A 20,394-nucleotide genomic window follows, 5' to 3' on the forward strand; every position below is an offset into this window, starting at 1 on the left:
ATTGTTGTTGTTGTTGTTATTGTCGTTGTTGTTGTTATTGTTGTTGTTGTTATTGTCGTTATTGTTGTTATTGTTGGAGCTGTAACGGTTCAGACGGTTTCATCTCAGTCATTGAGGGTTAAATTGTCTTTTGGGCCAAAAACACCTTTTTGTTTTTGCTCCTTTTGTTCTGTTATGAAATATTATTTTAGGAGAATGAAATAAATAAAAGGTCACACCTGATGTTGCTGTTGGCTTTTCAGGTGTGTGTGTGTGTGTGCGTGTGTGTGCGTGTGTGTGCGTGTGTGCGTGCGTGCGTGCGTGCGTGCGTGCGTGCGTGCGTGCGTGCGTGCGTGCGTGCGTGTGTGTGTGTGTGTGCGTGTGTGTGTGTGTGTGTGTGTGTGTGTGTGTGTGTGTGTGTGTGTGTGTGTGTGTGTGTGTGTGTGTGTGTGTGTGTGTGTGTGTGTGTGTGTGTGTGTGTGTGTGTGTGTCAGAACGGAACGCTTTCACTGAGTTTGTTAGTTTTTCTTCCATCTCTCATTGAAATGAAATGTTTCTTTCTGCTTTCATTGTCTTAACAAATGTGCTTTTTCTTTTGATTTGGTCCCAGATGATCGAACGACACAAAGTCCAGGTTCATGTGCAGGTTCTGGGGTCTTTAAAGACCATTTAATGAGGCATCAGAACATCTGATGGGTGTTTCCAGAGTCTTTCTGGGGGTCTTTGAGAGAGTTTCAGAGTTGAAAGCCCTTCAAGAACCCTTTTTAGACCTTCTAAAGAACATTTAGACCCTTCCTCTCAGTACCTCTAGACCACCAAGAGTAGGTTCCTGTGGGATCTGCAGTGTCCAAGGGGCCTTGGAAGAGGTTCTAGGGGTTCTTGTGAAGGCCCTCAGAACTTTTTAGAAAGTTTGAGAGGTTCTTAAAGAGCTTCTAGGGGTGCTGGATCCTTGGGTGGTCCCCCCAACTCTATGTAGACATTATAATGAGTCTTTGGGTTCTGTGGGGCCTTTAAAGTGGGTTCCAGGATCAATTTGGGAGGTTCTCGGAGGACGGTCCACAGGTCACTCAGGAGATATCCGAGTCTGAAGAGGTGAAACAAGGTTCAAAGTGTTCTTGAGGACATTTAATGGGCTCTTGGGGGTTGGTTGACTTGGTTCCAGAGGGTTCTTGGAGGCGTTCCAAAGTAGTGCACGTTGTGTGCCAGTCCTGAGGTGTACAGGTCTGGATCTGTACAAAGTGCAGTTAATCGCCGTGAGAAAACGTTGTCGGCACGCCAGTGACCTGCGTGAATAAACAGCCTCCAGTCCTCCTTAAACCCTGAACACACACAGGTTCTAAACCACGGACTCTGCTCACGTGCACGAGTATATATGGAATGTAATATACATGTGTGTATACATACAAATACACAGACGTAGGACCTGCCGTGCACCCAGACATTCCTGGTAAATCACTGCTCTCAATGTTCTGTTCATCAACGTCTGAGTGATTGCAGAGGAACACGTGAAGGTGGAACTCTGAGAACATCGACGGGGAACCTTTCAGTTTATCTGCTTCCCAGTCCTCCTCGTAATGTTCAGGTGTTGTTCTTGAACCGGCTTATCTTGTCAAGGACCCCGAAAACCCTCAAACTCTGCATCGGAGAACCTGAAACCACAGAACCTTTTTTCTGGGGGTCTTTGAAAACTCTTAAAGAACCCTTTAGACCTTCTAAAGACATAAAGAACCCCTGAAACTCTGAAAACCACATCTGGAAACTCCTTAAGAAACGTTGCATCCTCCAGACTCCTCTTGAAGAACTTCAGATACTTCAATACTTTTGTCTGTAACTACATTGATATACTTTGACTTCAGTCAGGATTTGAATGCAGTACTTTTCCCTGAAGTATTTTCCCAGTGTGTACTTTATTAGTACTTTTACTGCAGTAAATGATCCGATTACTTCTGACTCAAACGAATCAATCATTTGACTTTCTTTCTCAGAGGGGGCGGGGCCTCTCAGTCAAACCCCGTCCTTTAAATGTCTGTGTGCACGTTGGATGTCCGCTTGCACGTGCACGCGCGGTCCTCCTCCTCCTCCTCCTCCTCTTGTATTTCCGTAATCAGGTGGAGTTGCGCGTGTGGAGAGAAGAAGATTACTTCCACAGGAGGAAGAGGAGGAAGAGGCGCGCGCGTGCAGATCAGCCTGATCAACAGAGGAGCTGCGGGGGTCTCGTGCCGAATGCAGCGCCTTTAATTGGACACAAGCGTCTTGTCTTTGGTCCTCCGAGAGACGAGGTCTCAGTGTCTCTGACAGCTGCTGGAGGAACCGACTCATGACGATGATGATGATGATGATGATGATGAAGGATCTTCTCCGGCTCCACGCGCCCCACCGGACCATCCAGACCGGCGTCTGACGATGAGAGGCCCCGGCGCTCGACACGCGGCTCGGATCGAGAATAACCCGGGAAAATAAAAACATTAATGTCAACAACAACAACAACAACAACAACACCGACACACAGACTGCTCGTTGAAAGAAGAGCAGACATCCAGCAGCGCGACAGGTCAGAGACATTTCATATTCATAACTTTGACTTCAGACTGGAATGAGAAGAAAATCCAGAATTATTCTTATTTTAAAAACAGGAACTCCTGAAGCTGCAAAGCAAATGAATTCCACTTAAAACTCAATCAACGAGCGCGCGCTCCGCAGGTCCGCCGTGATGCTGCTGCCGCTCGTCCTCGTGCTGCTGCTGGTCGCGGGACGCTGCAGCCGGCTGGAGGCGAAGACCAGGACCGAGACCAGGACCGAGACCAGGACCAGGACTGAGACCGAGACCAGGACCGAGACCAGGACCAGGACCAGCGGGGACGGAGTGAGGAGGCTGGAGAGAGAGAGCAGGTCCCAGCAGGGACTGGGTCAGTACTACGAGTACTAGCACTAAGAGTACTACGAGTACTACTTCTATACACGTCTGATTCTAACATCACTCAGTCCATCAGCTGGTGAATGTACTACTACAGTGTAGAAATACTCGTCCTGCTTTCAAGTGAAAGTACAGAAGTATCAGCACCAGAATACCACCAGAAGTACTTATCAGGCAGAAAACATTTTTCTTTTCCTTTTTATACTTCAAGTACATTTTGCAGATACTTTTACTTCAGCAGGACTTAAAGTACCAGGAACATGTACTTAAAGTATTACAAGTAGAAGAAAACAGTTTTCTGCCTGATGAGTACTGATGTTGATACTTTAAAGTGTATTTTGATGCCAATACTTGTGTACTTGTACTTGATTGCAGGAGTATTTGTTGATGTGAACTCTTCCTCATCACGTGTGCAGAGAGCGGCATGTTTCTGATGTCAACAACCTTTACGGGAGAAGAACTCGTCTTCGGCTCCATTAGACTCTTCATCGTGTTGACCTCATCGCTCTTCTTCTTCTGCTGTTTTTTTACCGCACGAGACGTCCAGCAAACCGTCGTCACGGATGAAGTATTGAGCTGAAGTCTGCAGCTGTTGATCAGAAGATGAAAGTAATGATGGAATGTGTGTTTCAGAGGGTCATCCCAGAGACCCCCGACACAAGGAGGCCTTCATCACGCACCTGACCGGTGAGCGCACGAGGACCATATCTGACCGTCGGACGCATTCATTTTGGTTTATTATTCTGTATTATTTGATTGTAATAACTTAGCCGTCCACTTGGTGCTAATGACTTTCAAGTCAGATGCTAATGAGATGCTACGTCACAGCCTTCTGTCCAATCAGGGAGCAGCATTTCTGACACGCGTTCCTCTGTCCTCAGGTCCTCTCTCCTTCACGCCAAAGTGCAGGAAGCATCTCTACACACGTTACCACAAGACCAGAGACTGCACAGCAGCTGAGTGTGAGCGCGCACGCACACACGCACGCACGCACGCACACACGCACGCACGCACGCACGCACGCACACACACGCACGCACACACACAGAAACATATTTCTGTTCACACACACTCACACACACACACACTGTAATACTACTGTGTCACAGTAAAAGTACTAATACCAGACTGTAATACTACTGTGTCACAGTAATATAGATACAAATACTGTGATGTGTTTTCAGATTTTAGAAGATGTGCTCGTCTGCTGACTCGACTGGCCAAAAGCTCTCGCTGTACGGAGAGATGACCACCGGTGAGACGACAGACATGGTTCTCCATGGTTCTACGAGTTTACACAGAGTCTCTAGAACCTTCAGAAAATAGTGTATAGAACCTGTTAATTATAGACTCCATACTGTCTGTAGAACATCTTAAACACAATATCTTTAGATCTGTAGAACATGTGGACTCTATAGAACAGAGACTCTGTAGAACATGTAGAACATGTGGACTCTATAGAACAGAGTCTCTGTAGAACATGTGGACTGTATAGTGTGTAGAACCGAGGCTCTGTAGAACCTGTAGAACCTGTGGACTGTATAGTGTGTAGAATGCAACTTTATACTTTTACATTTTATTTATCGATAATAAATATATCGATAAATACGATAATAATAACTGTTCTTTCAATACTACTTTAACTACATCAATGTTTTAATATTTGTGTATTTTACCACTGATAATTTATGAAGCTGAAAATACTGAACAATAATAAGTATTTAGAAGTTTCAGTAACCGATCATGAACTGACTATTGGTGTGATTGGTGATTCGGTTCATTCTTTGGGTGTTTCTTTAAGTTTTCCGTGTCTTTTATTCTTCATGTTTCATGATTTCGAGATGTTTTTGTGTGTTTGTGAGTCAGAACATGATTTTGATGAAGTGTTGTGTGTGAAGCTTTGACTTCTCCCACGGTCGCCACGTCAACTCAACCTCTCCTTAAACCAACAGCTATTATTCTTATTATTCTAATTGTTCCGTTTTATTTTGGCGGAATGATGTGGAGAAACAATATGGCCGCTCGGCAGGTTATTCCCCTGACTGGTGACCTCTGACCTCCCACAGGACGGCAGTTTATTTCCCTGCAGGGATTCGTAATAAAGACATGACGTGATCACGTTTAACTGTGAGGAAGTGACTGGGGGACGGTTTCCAGTCTCTGTCTGCAAAACAGGAGGAATTATATACAAAACTCAGAATGATGAAATATGAACAATAAATGACACTGAAACTTGAAATGAGCAAATATAATAAAAGTAAAATTGTTGTCACTTTTAGTCTTTTTTCAAGTCCCGTTTTAACTTATTTTTATGTCAGCTGTTGCTTTCATTCTATTTCTACATTATTGTTTAACAACATTAAGTAATATTAATATTTAATTTATATTGAATTAAATATTAAATATTGAATTTAATGTGCTGTAAATTAATATCTGATCACATATTCATACCTGAATGTTAGAATCATAAAGTAATATAATCTCTTTATCAGACAGGAAGCTGAAACAACTTTAAAACACACATTAGTGGAAGTTTTAAACGAGTTATTTAATGGAATTATGACGTTTGCGTTCTTTGCCTGAGAGACTGAACTGAGGGGGTATTCGCTCGGGCTTCGGGAGAGCGCGCGGCCTAGCTATTCCAACATCCTTCAGTCAGGGGCTGTGCGCGCGCCACCCGTCTCCCTGACAACGCCACGTTTACTTTATTGCTCGTGACCTGTGTGACGTCGCTCAAGGCATTCACCTGCACAGGTGTGCGCGAGTCCTCTGTTGTCACGTGACCTGCGTGTGCGTGGTTTCCGGTAGCGCGCGGAGGGCTGTTAGGAGAATCAGGTGAGGCGGAAGTGAAAAGAGAGGAAAGAGGCTCGCGCAGCTCACCTGTCCGCAGGTGTACAACCAGAACAAGAAAAAGGAGGAGAAGTAGAAAAAAGAGGAAAATAAAGAAAAGTAAGTTTATTAAAACTGAAAGATTCGTCTGTTAAGAGTTCTGTAAGCTGTCTACCTGTCTCTGTGTGTACCTGTCTCTGTATGTACCTGTCTCTGTGTGTACCTGTCTCTGTGTCTGTCTACCTGTCTCTGTATGTACCTGTCTCTGTGTGTACCTGTCTCTGTGTGTACCTGTCTCTGTGTCTGTCTACCTGTCTCTGTATGTACCTGTCTCTGTGTGTACCTGTCTCTGTGTGTACCTGTCTCTGTGTGTACCTGTCTCTGTGTCTGTCTACCTGTCTCTGTGTGTACCTGTCTCTGTGTGTACCTGTCTCTGCGTCTGTCTACCTGTCTCTGCGTCTGTCTACCTGTCTCTGCGTCTGTCTACCTGTCTCTGCGTCTGTCTACCTGTCTCTGCGTCTGTCTACCTGTCTCTGTATGTACCTGTCTCTGCGTCTACCTGTCTCTGCGTCTGTCTACCTGTCTCTGTATGTACCTGTCTCTGCGTCTGTCTACCTGTCTCTGTATGTACCTGTCTCTGTATGTACCTGTCTCTGCGTCTGTCTACCTGTCTCTGTATGTACCTGTCTCTGCGTCTGTCTACCTGTCTCTGCGTCTGTCTACCTGTCTCTGCATTCTGGTTCTGGTTCCACAGGATCTGCAGGTTCTACGTGTGTTTTTTTAGTCTGTAAAAATAACTGAATGGAGATTTATTAAAAACGTGGCGGTGACAAACGTCGGGTGATGTGATGGTTCCAGTTGGGCCGAGCTTTGAGGGTTCTGGTGTTTTAGGTTCTACAAGTCTAAGAGGAGGTTCTAGTGGTCTTTACATGAACTCCAACAGGCTTTAAAGTTGTAGTTATTTAAATAATTGACTTCTAGTTAAACTGGTTTCAATGACGTCATTCACATTTGTTTACAGACCTGTTTCACCTTTCAATGAGCTCATCAGCTGCTTAATGACTCCACCGACATGATTAAAGAAGACCACTAGAACCGTATCACTGATGACTAGAACCTCCTCAAAGACCAACAGACACTCCTCATAGATGAACAGAACATAGATGAAGACCACTAGAACCTGTTTTCTGCTGTCAAACGGCATCAGCAGTCCGGCAGCAGAGAGCGGTCTGCATCAGCAGCACATTCCTGACACATGACACGTCAGAAGCTGGACTTCCCAATGACAACAGAATGCCTTTGTTCTCGTTGCTCACGTTTCACTACAGATTTAGATAAAATCAATTAAAGCCAACAATGAGCTCATTGACGACTTCTGTGACTCATTTTTGTGCGACGGAAGCTTTGATTTGATGTGGGGTTAAAATATAATGGGAAAGGTCAAATCCACTGTTGGTGTTTTAATAAGCCGTGCAATTTGTGTGTTGCAGTGAGTAACCCAATACCCTCCAACCTGAAGTCGGAGGCGAAGAAAGCCGCCAAGATCCTGAGAGACTTCACCGAAATCTCCAACCGCAACGGACCGGACAAACTCATCCCTGGTAAGAAAACGACAAACTGTCCATTCGTACTCCGTCTGAGGAAGACTATGAAGAGACGTTGATGCTTGGGGTGTTGTTTTCTTTGTGCGTTGCAGCCCATGTGATAGCGAAGGCAGAGGGTCTGGCCATCATCTCCGTCATCAAGGCCGGCTTCATGATCACCGCCAGAGGAGGCAGCGGCATCGTCATCGCCAGACTGGCCGACAGACGTGAGACCCAGACTGACTGACCGCAAAGTTCTAGTCCTATTTTCACCAAGAGTATACAAATTGTGTCGGTTCTGGTTCTCTGGGCCTAAGAGGAGGTTCTAGTGGTCTTCCAGGAGGTTGTAGCGGGCTTTGGGGAGGTTCAAGTGGATGTTTAGGTTATGGTTCTAGTGGTCTTTCAGGAGGTTCTTGTGGTCTTTGGGGAAGTTCTAGTGGTTGTTTAGGTTCTCCTCTCGGTCTAGTAGAAGGTTCTATTGGTCTTTCAGGCGGTTGTATTGGTCTTTGTGGAAGTTATAGTGGTTGTTCTGGTCCTCTGGGTCTAGGAGTGGTTCTGTTGGTCTTTGACTAGAATGCAGTAGACTGTAGTGGTCTTTGGGGAGGATCTAGTGGTTGTTTAGGTTCTGGTTCTCTAGGTCTAGGAGGAGGTAAGACCGTATCGGGCAGGGAATCCTGTTCATGTTCTTCTCTTTTTGGGATGTTTTGCGTTGCTGTGGTATCAAAGAGCTCCGTGAGATCTCCCCGCGGCGTGCAGTCATCTGATGAGTGTCATCATGAAGCTCATTTACGCGCCGGCACATGTTGAAGAGCCTGTGACGAAGAGGAGAGGTCAAAGATGGAAATAACAATAGTAATCATATAATGATGAGCATTAAAGTGTTTTACATGGATCTAACCAGGGTTAAAGAGATAAAGCAGATCATTCATAACTTATAATAACTGCTGCGTCACATGGTTCAGATGTTCAGACGCTGCCGTTCTCTCCGCGTTGAACATTTGATTGGCTAAATTGTGTGAAGCTATGAACTGGATGGAAGTTGTGATCGTGAAAAGAGCGACATCTCTCCGTGAAGGTTCTTCTGTATCCTCATTGGTTCATCTGGAACTCGTCTGATCGATCTGTTTGTGTTCAGGCTGGTCGGCACCGTCTGCTATCGGCATCGCCGGCCTGGGAGGAGGCTTCGAGATCGGAGTGGAGGTGAGTCCTCGCCTACAAGTCTTTATTTCATAAGATTGAACTTCATTCATCCAGACAGGAAAGAATCTGAGCCAGTGAGCCCTGAAATTCTTCTTCTTTTTGGGGGCAAACACCATTTCAAATGTAAATAAAAACATATGGCGTCTGAATTATACTGTTTTTATTATCAAAGGAAAGAAGAAGAGCATCAATATAAGAGCTGATTCATACCTTTGCCACCATAGTGTAGCTTTGAGATGAATAACTGAACGGTCCTCCCTCAGGTGTCCGACCTGGTGATCATCCTGAACCACCGGAGGGCCGTCGAGGCCTTCACAAAGGGCGGGAACCTGACGCTGGGCGGGAACTGCACCGTCGCTGTGGGACCCATGGGCAGGTGACTACCTGTACTCCCACCGTCCTTCTTAACTGCTTCCATTAATTACCTCTTTGGGTGTAAATTACAGCTTACTGTTCTATTTTGATGTTAGGAGACGTTTAATGACCGCGAAAACATCTGTTACATCAGATGTGATTTTTATTTTTAGAGACTGTGACTTCGTGAAGCTTAATTTCAGAATAAGGACATTGATTCAGGGGTGCGTGTGGGGGCGGGGGGCAGGTATTTCAGTCTCAGGTAAACATCTGAATACCTGTGAAGTAAGTGTGCTGCAGACATAAAATAAAATGAGCTAACAAACTGATTTCCTCCAAAAAGAAGTTTTACGAGTTCATGAGTCGACACAGTACCTTGTTTCATCTCCCCAGAAACACCTAATACAATGTGACGGAAGCTTCTTTGAAAAGCATAGAACAGCAAAGCTAGGCGAGGCTAAATAAAGCTACTCAGAAGATATGCAAATATGACAAAATATAATGCAAATATGTCACATGCCAGCAAAAAAAGCAACCCAGTTGAGACCATGGACAAAAATATGAAATACCCCAGGTTCACTAGGTCTGGGAGGAGGTTGTATTGGTTTTTGACTAGAATGCAGTAGCCTGTAGTGGTCTTTGGGGAGGTTCTAGTGGATGTTTAGGTTCTGGTTCTCTAGGTCTAGGAGGAGGTTCTAGTGATCTTTCAGGAGGTTCTTGTGGTCTTTGAGAAAGTTGTGATGGTTGTGTAGGTTCTGGTCCTCTGGTTCTAGGAGGTGGTTCTATTGATCTTTGACCACAATGTAGTGTATCCCCGTGATTCGGATCCACTCCTTTTTCAATTGGGTTCTTCCCGCGGCTCATGCGACACCCTTCGTCCAAATCAGGCCAGTAGGTTTTCTGTTATCGCGCTGACAAACAAACAAACCAGAAAACCCAGGATCCTGCCTTGTGGAACACCTCAGAACATCAAAAGTTTGTGAACAAGAAATGTACAACACTGTTGGACTGTAAAGAAAAAGGTTATACTGTGGATGGTTATGTATTTAGAAGTGCTCATCTTTGGTTGTTCCACGAGCAGAGGGGTAACGGCATCCTTTATCTTTCTATTGTTCAGGAACGTGGAGGCTGACGTGGCTATTCGCAGCCCGACGGCGGTCTTTACCTACTGTAGATCCAGAGGGTTGTTTGCTGGTATTTCTCTGGAGGGATCCGGCCTCATCGAACGCAAAGAAACCAACCGCAAGTATGAACGGCAACCAACTGCACCTTCATTTGAAGCGTTGTTCACATGAAGATAGTTATTGAATATGTGAGTGCATGTGTGGCCTTGTAGGTTCTACTTGAGAGACATCCGTGCGTCGGCCATTTTAAACGGCGATGTGGAGCCACCGTCGGAATGCTACGACCTCTACCACATCCTGGAGGCCTACACCGAGGCCTACACCACCGACTGGACCAACAAGAACATGCGTCCAAAGGTAAATATCATCGTCTGCGGCTTCAACCAAAAGATTATCTATGAGTTCACACATGAGGGACGGAACGGGCTGAGGTGATTGCAACAAATTCAGGCTCTGTCTTTTGTGGAAATATACATTTTATTGGGACGATTATAGAGAATTCAAAGTACAATTTACCAGCAGTTGTGAAGCAAATGTATATCTTTCTTTCTCTCTCTCTCTAGTCGTCTTTTACACCATCCAGACCTCCAGCTCCATCGAAGAGACCGCCAACCAGTTACCAGCAACCGCCATCCGGCTACCAGCAACCGCCATCCGGCTACCAGCAACCGCCATCCGGCTACCAGCAACCGCCATCCGGCTACCAGCAACCGCCATCCGGCTACCAGCAACCGCCATCCGGCTACCAGCAACCGCCAACCGGCTACCAGCAACCGCCATCCGGCTACCAGCAACCGCCATCCGGCTACCAGCAACCGCCATCCGGCTACCAGCAACCGCCAACCGGCTACCAGCAACCGCCATCCGGCTACCAGCAACCGCCATCCGGCTACCAGCAACCGCCAACCAGCACGGGTAAAAACATCCTCTACCCGAGCATCTCCGTCTATAAATCTGAGACTTCAGGTGAGTTAAACTTTCTTCACTCTGAAAATGTTCACCTCCTCGTGTCCTTTTATGCCTCCTAACCTTTCCGCCACCTTCTTTCCTTCCTACCCCCTAGTCTTCTCCACTATCTCCTCCTTTCCCTTTTTTATTTCCTTCTTTCTTTATTGTTCTGTTTCCTTCTGAACCTCCTTCCTAGCTTTCCATCACTACCCAATTTCCTCCCTCCTTTACTTCCTTCTTTCCTTATGCCTCCTTTTCTTCCTTACCGGCCTTACTTGTTATCCCACTCTTACTTTCTTTTCTATCTCCTTGCCCTCCTTTCCTACACTTCATATACATTTCCTTTCCTAAATCCCTTCACTTCTATCTCCTTTCTCTCTTCACATTTACTTTCCCTTCCTTGCATTCTTATTTCTTTCCTAGTTTCCATTACTACCTCCTCCCCTCCTTTTTTACTTCCATATATCCTTCATTATTTTCTTGTTTCTTTCTTAACCCCCTCTGTTCCCTCTTGCACCTCCTTTCCTCACTCCTTTCCTCCTTTGCCTTCACCCTTACACAGATGATCGCTAAACATTTAAAAGCATGAATCACCGTCACGTCTGAGATGAATGGATGTGAAGAGGAACACTAGAGAACGAGGGCGTGTCTGAATGTGATCAGAGCTTTGATTATAGGAAGAGGACAGAAGGGCACCAACAGCTGGTGAAGGTCTGGAATGCCTTTCCTTCGTCCTGTGATACAGAACCTTCAGTCATGTCACTGTAGAGCGTTTATTCTCTTTATCACCGGGTTCCTCCAGGATCCAGGGAGACGGAGCTGGGGGGCCCTCAGACCCTCTGGGTGGGGGGTCCGGGGCCACATTGTTCTTAAATGATATATTCAGGGTATCAAGAATACTTGCGTTAATTGTGTTTACGACACTGATATGTATTAGTTCTCTGGGAAATGTTCGGCAATTTGTGGAAATAAATACATTAAAACTGCAGTTTGACATTAAACATCTTCTTTCCTCCACTATGTCCTTCTTTCCTTCACTGTGTCCTTCTTTCCTTCACTGTGTCCTTCTTTCCTCCACTGTGTCCTTCTTTCCTCCACTGTGTCCTTCTATCCTTCACTGTGTCCTTCTTTCCTTCACTGTGTCCTTCTTTCCTCCACTGTGTCCTTCTTTCCTCCACTGTGTCCTTCTTTCCTTCACTGTGTCCTTCTTTCCTTCACTGTGTCCTTCTTTCCTTCACTGTGTCCTTCTTTCCTTCACTGTGTCCTTCTTTCCTCCACTGTGTCCTTCTTTCCTTCACTGTGTCCTTCTTTCCTCCACTGTGTCCTTCTTTCCTCCACTGTGTCCTTCTTTCCTTCACTGTGTCCTTCTTTCCTCCACTGTGTCCTTCTTTCCTTCACTGTGTCCTTCTTTCCTTCACTGTGTCATTCTTTCCTCCACTGTGTCCTTCTTTCCTTCACTGTGTCCTTCTTTCCTTCACTGTGTCCTTCTTTCCTTCACTGTGTCCTTCTTTCCTCCACTGTGTCCTTCTTTCCTTCACTGTGTCCTTCTTTCCTTCACTGTGTCCTTCTTTCCTCCACTGTGTCCTCCTTTCCTCCACTATGTCCTTTCCTCCACTATGTCCTTTCCTTCACTACCTCCTCCTTTCCTCTTTCGCCTCCTTTGACAGATCGATGAGTGTTTTTATTCGGTCTTTTATGAACTTGCTGCCTTGATGAATCCGTGAATATAAACACAGCGACTCATCAGTAATGCTGTGTGACTGACTGACTGACTGACTGACTGTGTGTGTGTGTGACTGTGTGTGTGTGTTACGTGTGTGTGTGTGTGTGCAGCTCCCTCTAGTGGTCACAGCTTCAAACTGCTGTTAAATAAAACAATATTAATAAAAGTACCAAAAGTTCATATTAATGATTATAATTACAGTTCATTTGATGTTAATCTGTTCGAGCTGCAATTAAATTAAATTAACAATTAATAATCTGATGTTTGTTTTATTCATCAAATGCCCAGAATTCAAAGACATATTTCATTTACTCTGATGTAAAATACCTTTAACGCACTTTTTACTTTGTTTTCTACTTCAGATCAATTCGCCTCCAGAAGCTCTCCAAACGCCGGTACGACGTCACATCACACGATATCAGACATACACACACATTCATATCCATACATGCCTTTAAATACAGCGGTCGAACAGCGACCGCGTGACTTCAACCAGCGTAGGAACATGACAAGAGCCGGAAGATGACCTCGTGTTAGAGCTGCTCCCTACTGCCCAGCTGATGAATGAATGGATGAATGGATGAATGAATGGATGAATGGACGAATGAATGAACGAATGAATGAATGAATGAATGGATGAATGAATGGATGAATGAATGAATGGACGAATGAATGAATGGATGAATGAATGAATGGATGAATGAGTGAACGGATGAATGAGTGAACGGATGAACGGATGAATGAATGAACGGATGAATGAATGAACGGATGAATGAATGAACGGGTGAATGAATGAACGGGTGAATGAATGAACGGATGAATGAATGAACGGATGAATGAATGAACGGATGAATGAATGAATGAACGGATGAACGGATGAACGGATGAATGAATGGATGAATGGGTGAATGAATGAACGAGTGAATGGATGGACGAATGAATGGACGAATGAATGGACGAATGAACGGATGAATGGATGAACGAATGGATGGACACACGGAGACTCGCTACCAGAGTCAACAACTTAGCTCTTAAGTATGAAGCCATTCCTCTGAAATAAAGTGCCATTAATGAGAGAAGTATGTATGTTTTATCGTCAGTGGGCGGGGCCAGCGGGCAGCTTGTCGTCACGGCGACGCACCCGTTCAGCGGGCAGCAGCCCGGTGACCTGAGCTTCGCGACCGCATCACCGTCGTCACGGCGACCGACTCGGAGTACGACTGGTGGGAGGGCCGACTGGCCGACGGCCGCGTCGGGATCTTCCCCGCCAACTTTGTCACGCACTGACGGCCCCCTGGTGGTCCGGCGGAGGAAGTGCAGCGGAGGAAGTGCAGCGGAGCGGCGGCTTCTACGGCAAGCGGGAAGGACCAACGCCTCAGGGTTTGGGTGACGCGTCGGAGACGTTAGCGAAGAGTCGAATGGAAGGAAACAAATCGGTGAAAACGCTCTGTCGTCACTTTTTAAAGCAACAACACGAAAAATGTGAAGTTTCCAATGAATGGAAATGTCAGAAGTCACAACTTTTCTTCATTTGACATCATCTGATGACGAAACCTGAATTATCAACAAATAACAATCAGCAGCTTAGTCAGCAAAGTACTTCCTGTGATAAAGTAGCTTCAGATGTTAAAGATCTGCTCCATTGAAGCCGAGCTACAGATGAGTTACTCATCTGCACGTCAGTCACTCAAAGTGTTTCTTTCCTACCAAACTGCATCGTTCTCTCCAGCAAACCAACGTCTGCATCATAAAGTCTGTTTGTTTTAGATATTTGGGGACTGATGAGTTGTGGACATTATTGAACAATGACGGGACTTTTTACTGTTGTAATATTTTACGTTTACTTCTTAAAACTATTACATTGAAATTAGGATTTACTACTTTTTAAATAGGAAAGTAATAAAAAGAACAGAAGTCGTCTGTTTCAACACTTTAAGAAAATCCACAAAATGTTTTCTGCACATGAATAAAACAAACTGATGACGTCATCATCTTCTCTGCACTTCACTCGTCATCGGTGCGTTCAGGGGACTTTAAAGCGTCGTCAATTTCAGCACCAGCTGACCCCTTCACTCTTTGTTTATTCAATGTCAAACACTGACTTCCTGTCCTGTCCCTTCAAACTAAAACGGGGGAAGTAACACAGATTTAAGATATTTTAGAATAAAAGCACTTTTCAAACTTCTTTTTTGACATTAACTTTCAGGTAAAGATTTAGTTTCTTTTCTTTTCAAACAGTATTTGAAAGCGTCACTTGTGGGATCTGTTACAGTTCATATATACAACATACAGTACATATGATGATGAAGGTGAAGCTGTGGCGCTGTTACATACTAGACTTTATAAAATGATTAAAGAATAAATATAATTGTTGAGACTTTGCTGTTTCTGCTCTTTTTGTCAAAGACATCTTAAAGATTCTGAATAATATCTAAAAACTAGAGAAGAATGAAAGTCAACGCACCTAAAAGTTAAAACCATTGTATGTCTAACAACTGAGTTCTGTAAGGTTATCCTAGAGACCGAATCCACTTAACAATCCCTTACGGTTTTAGCAAGAAGTGATCCTAGCCGTTAAAACCTAACCTGGCATTTACCAAGAGCACGGATCAGAAGAGGGAAGCTGCCATAACCGACGCGACCGGTAGGAGCGCCCGGGGTCAGGGTGGCCCCTCGACCGAGTGCACTCAGACCGGAGGAAGCAGGGTAGACGTCGGGAGTAACGGCAGTTAGAAGAGCCAGGCGAGTTCCCTAGGTTAACCTTCATCACCACTAGGTGATGAAGGTTAACCTAGGTAACTTCTCCACACAGCATGTACTGCATATGCATGCATCCATAACCTTCACGGGCTGATGGTGCATGCGGTTAAACTCTTTTCTTCTCCCGGTGACCCGAAGCTGTTTCTGGTCTCCGGGTCGCTGCCATGCAACGGCTCGGGTGGTCGGCAGCAGGCCGACCACACAGTCGTTCTTAATTTCTCTCCATTGCAACACTTCTTTTTCTCCGGAGAGAAATCACTTCTTGCATAACCCAACTTCCTCAGGGCTCTTCCTGCCCAGAGCCCCGTAGTGCTCCTTCTCATGGTAACCACCCTTTGACATTGGCCACTCTGACGTAGGCTGGTAAATCTTGTATGTCGGTGGCCATTCTTGAGTTCCTGGTGCACCACTTCGAGCTCCATGCTGAGCCGTAATTCGGCTATTTTTCTCCATCGGTCTTGATGAGCCACTTTTTTACTTTTAGCGCTCTCAAACCCATTTTCCTCCCGTATGGACAGGTCTTCGTTAAGGGCCTGAGCACAGTAATAACTATCAGTTATGACTCGAGCTCTTTTCACCCTTCTCTTTGCGCTGCTGTTCTCCTTCTCCTTTAACCGACGCCCTACTTTCTCCCTGATGTAGGTCGTTAGGTGTTGTTGGATGGCAGCGTCCCAGGTGGTCCATCCTCTTCCGTACAGGATGACCTGATGTTGGACGTTGCCTCTGTAGTCTTTATCCGGTGTCGGTTCTCCCGATGCCGCTCGTTCTGCCGCGTCGTCCCTCTGGTCCTCGCTGCCGTCCGGTGGCGATTCCTTCATCGGGGCCGCTGGCTCGTCCCGCTGGGTCGCCTCCGTCTGCCGGCCGGTCCCTGGAACGTCTGGTCCGTTCTGCTGCTCGTGCATCTTGGACTTTGTCTTTGTTGTCTCGAGTCGCCTTCCTCCCAAAGCCTCTCTGCGTACGTTGAGTAGGGATGGGGTCAGGCTCTGGCCCCTCTCAGCGTCGGATGTCTCTGGTCGATGCTCCTCCGACGTCTGCGGCTTCTCCTGTGCTGGCTTGTAAATACCACGCACAGCTTCGATGCGTGGATGTCTCGCCATCGGACTTCACTGAGCGTTGGGCAGCGTTACTTTCTACCCAAGTCTCTTCTCCTCGGGTCTTTCGTACACGAACGACAGCCTCTCTCGCCTGCCGGGGTTCTTCTTCTTGTTGGGTGCCACGTGTGAGATCCGGGGTTCTCTGGCCCGATACGGGGCTACTTACTGACTCAGCTCTCTATTAAAAGATTGTCGAGCTGGTGTTCTTGCGAGGGAACTCGCCTGGCTCTTCTAACTGCCGTTACTCCCGACGTCTACCCTGCTTCCTCCGGTCTGAGTGCACTCGGTCGAGGGGCCACCCTGACCCCGGGCGCTCCTACCGGTCGCGTCGGTTATGGCAGCTTCCCTCTTCTGGATCCGTGCTCTTGGTAAATGCCAGGTTAGGTTTTAACGGCTAGGATTACTTCTAAAACCGTAAGGGATTGTTAAGTGGATTCGGTCTCTAGGATAACCTTACAGAACTCAGTTGTTAGACATACAATGGATTTAACTTTTTACTGCCACGAGGAACTTTTACTACTTGAGCAAATAAATGCACTTGAGAAATTTACTTTAAATGCAGATTAGATATTTATTGCAGGTTATATTTATTTAGCAATGGCGAAGCTACAGCTCAAACAAAATGTTACTACACTTGATTCGTACTTTTAATTCCTTGGTTATACTCATTGGTTTTAGATGTCGGCTCGGTTGGAGCTGGATTTCCAAAGGTGCGATGAAAAGGTTCTTTTGGAGTTGTTAGGAGCGAAGGTCTGGCCGGACCCTCGGCCCTCCTGCTCTGCAGCGGAGTCCGTTCAACAGTCCTCAAGGCTCAGTACAAAGTCTTTCTAGGGCTGCTGCGTTCCTCCGTTGTCCAGTTGTTAAAGTCGAGCAGTGGGGAGAGGAAAATCTCCGTCTTTCAATCTTTGTCCACGAATGGCAATCTTTCTTTTCGTGAGCAGAGACGGAGTCCTCAGATACTTCTGTCGCGATGGTCCGTATCTTCTCAGAGCGCTTGGACGGCTCTCGTTTAGAAATCCCAGCTTGCGGCTCGCAAGCATCTCCTTATATCCTTGATCTGGGCTATCTGTTCCCCCCCTCCCTTTCTGAACACATGATCTTCATCCCACCCTAATGTGTGAGTGTGTATGTTTCTGGAAAGAACCTTGTTTTCCTCCGCGCCTTGTTCTGGGGCCCCTAGCGCTTTTTGTATTGCGCAGTCAGCGTTTTCAACAGACCTACGCCCAAAACATCTGTTTCTGATCTCACTGTCTCAGCCCCCTGCTTCTCCTCACTTCCCCAAAACCTTCTTCTGACGCACACTCTCTATATCAGTGCAGTGTGTGTGTGTGTGTGTGTTTATATCAGTGCAGTGTGTGTGTGTGTGTGTGTGTTTATATCAGTGCAGTGTGTGTGTGTGTGTGCGTGTCGTCTTTCTCTGCAGGGAGTGTCTCAGTTTTCCTGGTTTGGCTGCTCACCAGCTTCCTGAAAACACACACACACACACTCACACTCAGCATGAATCAACACTGTGATTAACTTTCCAGCTGTGTGTTTAATCTAGTGTGTGTTTTCTTTCAAAGATTTTAAAGTTGATCTTGAAGACTTTCTGGTTCAAACTTAATTGGAACTTTTCAGGTTAAAACACGACAGAAATAACCAACATGTTTTATGTATAGGAGTGTTGATTTGTTGATTCACGACAGGAAGTAGGTTACTATGGCGGGACGTAGTTGAAGACAACTGGTGGTAGGCGGTGACGAAGGGACATAGGTGACAAAAACGGAGAAGGAGGCAGTCAGCACAGGAAGTAGGCAGAGACTAAAGGAAGTAGAACTCTGGCGACAAGTCGGGAAGGAGGCGGTGACAACGGGAAGTTGGTGACGACAAATTAAAGTAGTTGGTGACGATGGGAAGTAGGTGACATCCCCGGGAAGTAGGTGACCTCCCCGGGAAGTAGGTGACCTCCCCGGGAAGTAGGTGATGACTATGGGAAGTAGGTGATGACTATGGGAAGTAGGTGACGACTACGGGAAGTAGGTGATGACTACGGGAAGTAGGTGACCTACCCGGGAAGTCGGTGATGACTACGGGAAGTAGGTGACGACTACGGTATATACCTCCCGGGAAGTAGGTGACCTCCCTGGGAAGTAGGTGACGACTACAGGAAGTAGGTGACCTCCCGGGAAGTAGGTGACCTCCCCGGGAAGTAGGTGATGACTACGGGAAGTAGGTGACGACTACAGGAAGTAGGTGACCTCCCCGGGAAGTAGGTGACGACTACGGTAAGTAGGTGACCTCCCCGGGAAGTAGGTGACGACTACGGTAAGTAGGTGACCTCCCCGGGAAGTAGGTGACGACTACGGTAAGTAGGTGACCTCCCCGGGAAGTAGGTGACGACTACGGTAAGTAGGTGACCTCCCCGGGAAGTAGGTGACCTCCCGGGAAGTAGGTCACCTCCCCGGGAAGTAGGTGACGACTACGGGAAGTAGGTGACCTCCCGGGAAGTAGGTGACCTCCCCGGGAAGTAGGTGATGACTACGGGAAGTAGGTGACGACTACGGGAAGTAGGTGACCTCCCCGGGAAGTAGGTGACGACTACGGTAAGTAGGTGACCTCCCCGGGAAGTAGGTGACGACTACGGTAAGTAGGTGACCTCCCCGGGAAGTAGGTGACCTCCCGGGAAGTAGGTGACCTCCCCGGGAAGTAGGTGACGACTACGGGAAGTAGGTGACGACTACGGGAAGTAGGTGACGACTACGGGAAGTAGGTGACGACTACGGGAAGTAGGTGACGACTACGGGAAGTAGGTGACCTCCCCGGGAAGTAGGTGACGACTACGGGAAGTAGGTGACCTCCCCGGGAAGTAGGTGACCTCCCCGGGAAGTAGGTGACGACTACGGGAAGTAGGTGACCTCCCGCCTGAGGACGATGAGGATATATAGTTTGTGTTTTTCTCACCATGTCCTCCAGAGGGCGGCCATGCTGGGTGGGCGGGGCCGAGGCTGCCTGTCACAGTCCTCAACCGAATCCGGGAGCGGGACGCTGCTGGTCTCTGGCAACAGCAGGCACAAACCGCAGCCTACGATTGGTGCGCTGCTGTACACGACCATGGCAGCCAATGAGATCGTCCCGTTTGGGGTGGAAGGGACCAGGGAGTTGGCCAAGCAACCGAGCCGGAAAGACAGGTTGACCAAGGACATGCACCGCTGTCTGGGTTATAATGACATGGTTCACATTATATATACTACACAGATATATATATATATATATATCACATTATATATCCAACACAGATATACATATGTATACCTACCTAACCACAGTGGGGAACAGCTCAATGCTGTACAGGGTGGCGATGCAGACTGCAGCCAGGATGCAGAGTTTCCCCAGCAGAGCCAGACTCATCACCACCACCGGCTCGCCTGCACACACACAGTAGATATCACCGAGTACCCGATTACCATCAATAACATTGATCAGTTTAGTGCGGAGCTTCGAGCGCAGACAGGACGTCCTGGACTTAGAGTGGATTCATTCGTGCTCATTTTATAATCATGTTTATAAGCTAAGGGATACTAAATAAGCATCCGACTCTATGCTGATGATACACCACTGTACGCCCCTAAAGTCGAGTGTCATTGCTATTTTTAGTAACGGGTACCGAAACACAGTATTAAACTGGCCAAAGCATTGATAACCTCCGATGTATAGGCTCTTTTGTTATCACTTTTTAACATTTTAGAACCAGGGAAGTGATAACTTTGTCAACTTATTGTTACATTTGCGAGTAAAAAGACAATATTTAATCAATAAACCTGTTCTTCAAACAAAAGGGAGACCTATTTATGAATACATAAATAGTTACGTATACATATATAGATATATGTATATATCTACATATATG

General features: G+C 46.4%; 2 protein-coding genes across 2 annotated transcripts in view; one reads left to right on the forward strand and one right to left on the reverse strand.

Moving 5' to 3' along the window:
* Window positions 1-5,746: 5,746 nt before the first annotated feature.
* On the forward strand, window positions 5,747-14,920 carry sh3yl1 (SH3 and SYLF domain containing 1). The gene is given in 11 exon segments (XM_079296331.1): window positions 5,747-5,842; window positions 7,213-7,323; window positions 7,419-7,532; window positions 8,441-8,505; window positions 8,769-8,881; window positions 9,977-10,105; window positions 10,196-10,340; window positions 10,547-10,949; window positions 13,017-13,049; window positions 13,755-13,832; window positions 13,835-14,920. Coding segments are annotated over 11 exon segments (1,299 nt in total). The 5' UTR covers window positions 5,747-5,841; the 3' UTR covers window positions 13,942-14,920.
* Window positions 14,921-17,090: 2,170 nt separating this feature from the next.
* LOC306797132 (solute carrier family 22 member 13) overlaps window positions 17,091-20,394 on the reverse strand; it is a 7,805-nt gene continuing 4,501 nt past the window's right edge. The window contains exons 8-10 of the mRNA XM_079296328.1: window positions 19,804-19,912; window positions 19,449-19,700; window positions 17,091-17,972 (exon numbers count right to left, since the gene is read on the reverse strand). Coding sequence (XP_079152454.1) covers window positions 17,882-17,972; window positions 19,449-19,700; window positions 19,804-19,912 — 452 coding nt within the window. The 3' untranslated portion in view covers window positions 17,091-17,881. The remainder of the gene's footprint in view (window positions 17,973-19,448; window positions 19,701-19,803; window positions 19,913-20,394) is intronic.

This window comes from Melanostigma gelatinosum (genome assembly GCF_949748355.1).
Source record: "Melanostigma gelatinosum genome assembly, chromosome: 24".
NCBI classification, from domain to species: Eukaryota; Metazoa; Chordata; class Actinopteri; order Perciformes; family Zoarcidae; genus Melanostigma; species Melanostigma gelatinosum.